Below are 4,078 nucleotides of genomic sequence, written 5' to 3' on the forward strand. Positions count from 1 at the left end.
CTCACGCATAGTTAAGTCCTAGTAAAAAACTAAAACCTAGGACTTGACAAAGGAAGGGATCAACGAGTCCTATAATGGATTCTCCCTATTCAATTTCATTAAAGTCTCCTTGATGCTTAAAAACGATTTCACAATTGTTTTATTTTAGGACAAATTTTAATCAACTTATACAACCAAATGGATCTCTTAATAATCTATACACTAGTGCAACAAGTTCCTATAAATTGGTCAAAATTGATGATAAAAAATCAAAGCATGGCTTACATTAATGGTTAAAACGACACTTCCTTACATTGTAAAAAGGCGTAACCTTATTCTATAGACAAGTGATTAGCCCTTTATTTTATACAAACAAAATAAAAGATACCTAGCTGTTGTCTATCTACTCATAACTTGTCCACAAACAAAATGGTCATTTCCTTTGTAATCTATGTGTCACATATGAAGGAACTTACAAAGCTGAAGTGACCCTATTAAAGATTAAAACATAAAAACATTTATTATCTTAGTCTACTTTTGAAACCGATGGATGCATAAGATCCATAGACTTTTGCTCATTTAGCTAGAAGAGTTGTTAAATTACAATATGAGAAGGGCATTTATGTCTTTTGCACATACTAATTTCGTTAACTTGGCAAAAGTTTAGACCCCTTGGCTTTCAACTTTGATTCAAGCCCAAAAAACTTCAAACCAGAAAGCACTAAATCAGCTGTCTTCTTTTTCGTATGGTCAACAAGCAAGTCATCATACACAACCAAATCCGACTCGGTAACCATCTTACTCTCTCTCATAAGCAAAAAGACTTTTCTACCCTCCTCAATTGTTCCATATCTACACATACCCGAAATCACCGCACAACATATCACATCATCAACCCTACAACCATCTTCCACCATCTCACTAATAACATCCATCACCTTTTTAGCATCATTTGATCTACACATATCAATAATTCTTAAAGTATACATAAACTTTCGAGGGGCATTTTCGACATTACCTAAACATTCACGAATAAGTACAAACGCTGCGTCGATTTCACCAATTTTACAAAGCCCTTTAACCAATGACACGTAGGCATCAACCGAGGGTAATAAAGACATTTCCTTTATTTTATTGTAACACGTACACGCTTGATGAATATCACCGATTTCAATAAAGCACGAAACTACATTGCTATAAGTGAAAGAATCCGGCTCCATATTCGATTCCATTAATTCTTGAAATAAAGTTAACGCCTTTTTAACCTCTTTAATCTCATAAAGTGCATGAATGAGAATATTGTAAATTGGAACATTGAAATAACCTTTTTGTTTTAAGTTATCAAAAACTTCTAAAGCCATTAAGACTTTATCTTTCTTTTCTACCAATAATGAGAAGAATTTCACAAGATCATCCATAACCCTAAACCCTAAACCCTGAATCTGTTCAAGAAACTTGCAAAATTCATCGAATTTGTTCAATTCAACATATGAAAGTAATATTGGATTAATAGTATCGAAATTGGGTTGTAGATCTTCTTCGATTGTAACACGGAAAAGTTTAAGAGCTTTATTAACATGTTTCATGTTGCATAATCCTTTTATAAGATGATTATATATCATCAAATCGGCTCTATAACCCGAATCAATTAAATCTTTTAACAAATCACAAGCCATTCCAACTTTCCCTTCATTCACAAATCCTTCTATCAAAGATCTGTAAATAGCTCTATCGATCAAATACTGTTTTTGTTTCATATCTTTAAAGAATCCATAACCCTTTTGGACTCGATTTCCTTTACACAATCCCATAATTAAGGTTGTGTAAGCCATAGCATCAGGCTGGACATTATCACTCTCCATTTCTCCCCAAATCCTCAAACACCCGTCAAGATTTTGTTCTGAAATCAAGATTCTGATCATCGCAGTATAAGCAAACACATCAGGTTTACATAATTTCCTCATTTGGTTCAGAAGCTTGAGGGCCTCTTCAATTCGACCTTCTTTACATAATCCTTTTATCAAGATCATGAAAGTAATTCCCTCTTCCATTAATCCATCGTTTTTAAAATCGTTATATACAGACATGGATAAATCGAAGTGGTTGGTTTTCACAAGAGTGTCCATGATTCTATTGTACAAGAAAACCCTAGGTTTTACTCCGAATTTCTTCATTTTTTCATATACGTAGAATACCCTAAGACCCCTGTTAGCATCAGAGTGCATTCTAATTAAGATTTCGAATTGCTTCTCGGTTGGAGGCTTACCTTGCATGTTCATCAGCTCCGGGACCTGGTCAGCTGCCCGGAATTGGTTGTTTCTGTTTAAGCAATAAGAAAAGGCGTTATAGCTAGCGAAATCATGTTTATACCCTTTTTGCTTTCCAGCCCAATGGAAGAACTTGGAGGAGATAACTGGATCTGACTGAACTTTAAGTACCTCTGCAACGAGCTTCGGGGTTACGCGGCGGAGCTTATTGAGATCGGCGACGACCGGCGGGCCCCAGCGCTTGTGTTTTCGGAAGGAGTCGACGATGTAACGGGCGATGGGAGAGAGCGTTTGGGCGACGGAGAAGTAATGTTCCGATGGAGAGGGTCGTGGTGATGGAGTGGAGACAGATTGTTCTGGGTTCCATTTTTCGAGATCAAAATTGGTGGTGGCGCGTTGGTGATTTTGATTGGGGTAGAGGGTTTGGCGATTGGAGAAAGAGCCGCTGCGGACAGTTGGGCGATTTTGGGTGGTCTTGCGGTGGCCGTAGAAGATGTTGAAGTTTTTGGGAATGGTGGTTGGCGGCGGAGGTTGGGGAGGCATTGTTGTGTACTGATATTGCTAAATGAACGTCTTCGTCGCTGCTGCCTGCATCCATTGGACTATACAAAAATCGAAAATTGAAAATCAAATGGTACAATAAAAGGTTAAATGATAAATGTATGGAAATCAGCTATTATCTATCTAAAAATAGCCAAAAACAGCCTATAAAGCACAGTAGAAAATTACTCTTTCGTGGTAATGGGCTATTGTTTTTCGATCGTCTACTCTTTCGTGGTAATGGGCTATTGTTTTTCGATCGTCTACTCTTTCGCAGCTCATTAGCTCATAGTATATATAACCAGACGAATGCCCGCGCGTTGCGCAGAACCATCTATATAGCTGAAACCTTTACAAATATATGTTTTTTTTTAATATAACAATAATGTTGTTATTAAATTTGATATACTAATTTGTATACTAAGTTGATATACTATATTGATTATTTTGAATTATATGATAATATATAAATCTATTAAAACGGCATAATCTTAATCTTTTGAATGACCTCTACCCGCGAGTTACTCATGAATAAAATTAAATATAATATATGGTTTAATGTTATTTATAATTTTTGTTATTGTTAATTAATTTTTTTAAATTTATTTGTTTCATGTTTTAATTTCTATCATTGTAATTATTTAAAATATCAAATATTTTTTTTATTTTAAAGGTAACAATATAATAATTTATATAGAGTTATTTTTAACTATTGTTATTGTAAGTTATTTTAAACTACTTATTTGAAAACTTTTAACGATTATAATGTTATATTTAAATCAACAATTTAAGTATTTTGTCCTAAGTATTCAAAAGTTGTAGCTTTAAACTGATAATGGTTTACATACAACAACATATTAAATCTAATAAATTAAGTTTAATATGTTAAAAATTAAAGACATAACTTTATAAGTAGAAGTAAAAATATTATTTTAATATTGAAATTTAGTTTATTTATGATTACACTTTAGGTTTCATACTTATTTAACCTTATTAACCAATTTATAATCATTATTGAAAATACACTATAATTTATCACTTTTAGCTATTTACAAAAATTCTTTAGGTTGTTTAAGTTGAACTACAATTTATATTTAAGTTGATCCTGTAAAGTTATATTTAAATTAACAATTTAAGTATTTTATAAAAATTGTTCAAAAGTTGTAACTTTAAAATGATAATGGTTTACATACAACATCATGTTAGACCTAATAAACTAAGTATAATATGTTAAAAGTTAAAAACATAACTTTATAAGTAGAAGAAAATATATTCTTTTAATATTGAAATTT

General features: G+C 32.6%; 1 protein-coding gene across 1 annotated transcript; it reads right to left on the minus strand.

Annotated features, from left to right (window-relative positions):
* Positions 1–234: 234 nt before the first annotated feature.
* Positions 235–2,883, minus strand: EMB3131 (Pentatricopeptide repeat (PPR-like) superfamily protein). The gene has a single exon (XM_079037386.1). It carries the CDS (start codon positions 2,787–2,789, stop codon positions 627–629), a length of 2,163 nt encoding a protein of 720 aa, XP_078893512.1. The 5' UTR covers positions 2,790–2,883; the 3' UTR covers positions 235–626.
* Between the last annotated feature and the right edge of the window lie 1,195 nt (positions 2,884–4,078).

The sequence above is a fragment of the Lactuca serriola genome, chromosome 1 (assembly GCF_051521515.1).
Source record: "Lactuca serriola cultivar US96UC23 chromosome 1, Lser_US96UC23_V15, whole genome shotgun sequence".
NCBI lineage: Eukaryota > Viridiplantae > Streptophyta > Magnoliopsida > Asterales > Asteraceae > Lactuca > Lactuca serriola.

What these genes read in the sequence shown, in the direction of transcription:
- EMB3131 (XM_079037386.1), bottom strand. Translation starts at nt 2,789, where the DNA reads ATGCCTCCCCAACCTCCGCCGCCAACCACCATTCCCAAAAACTTCAAC.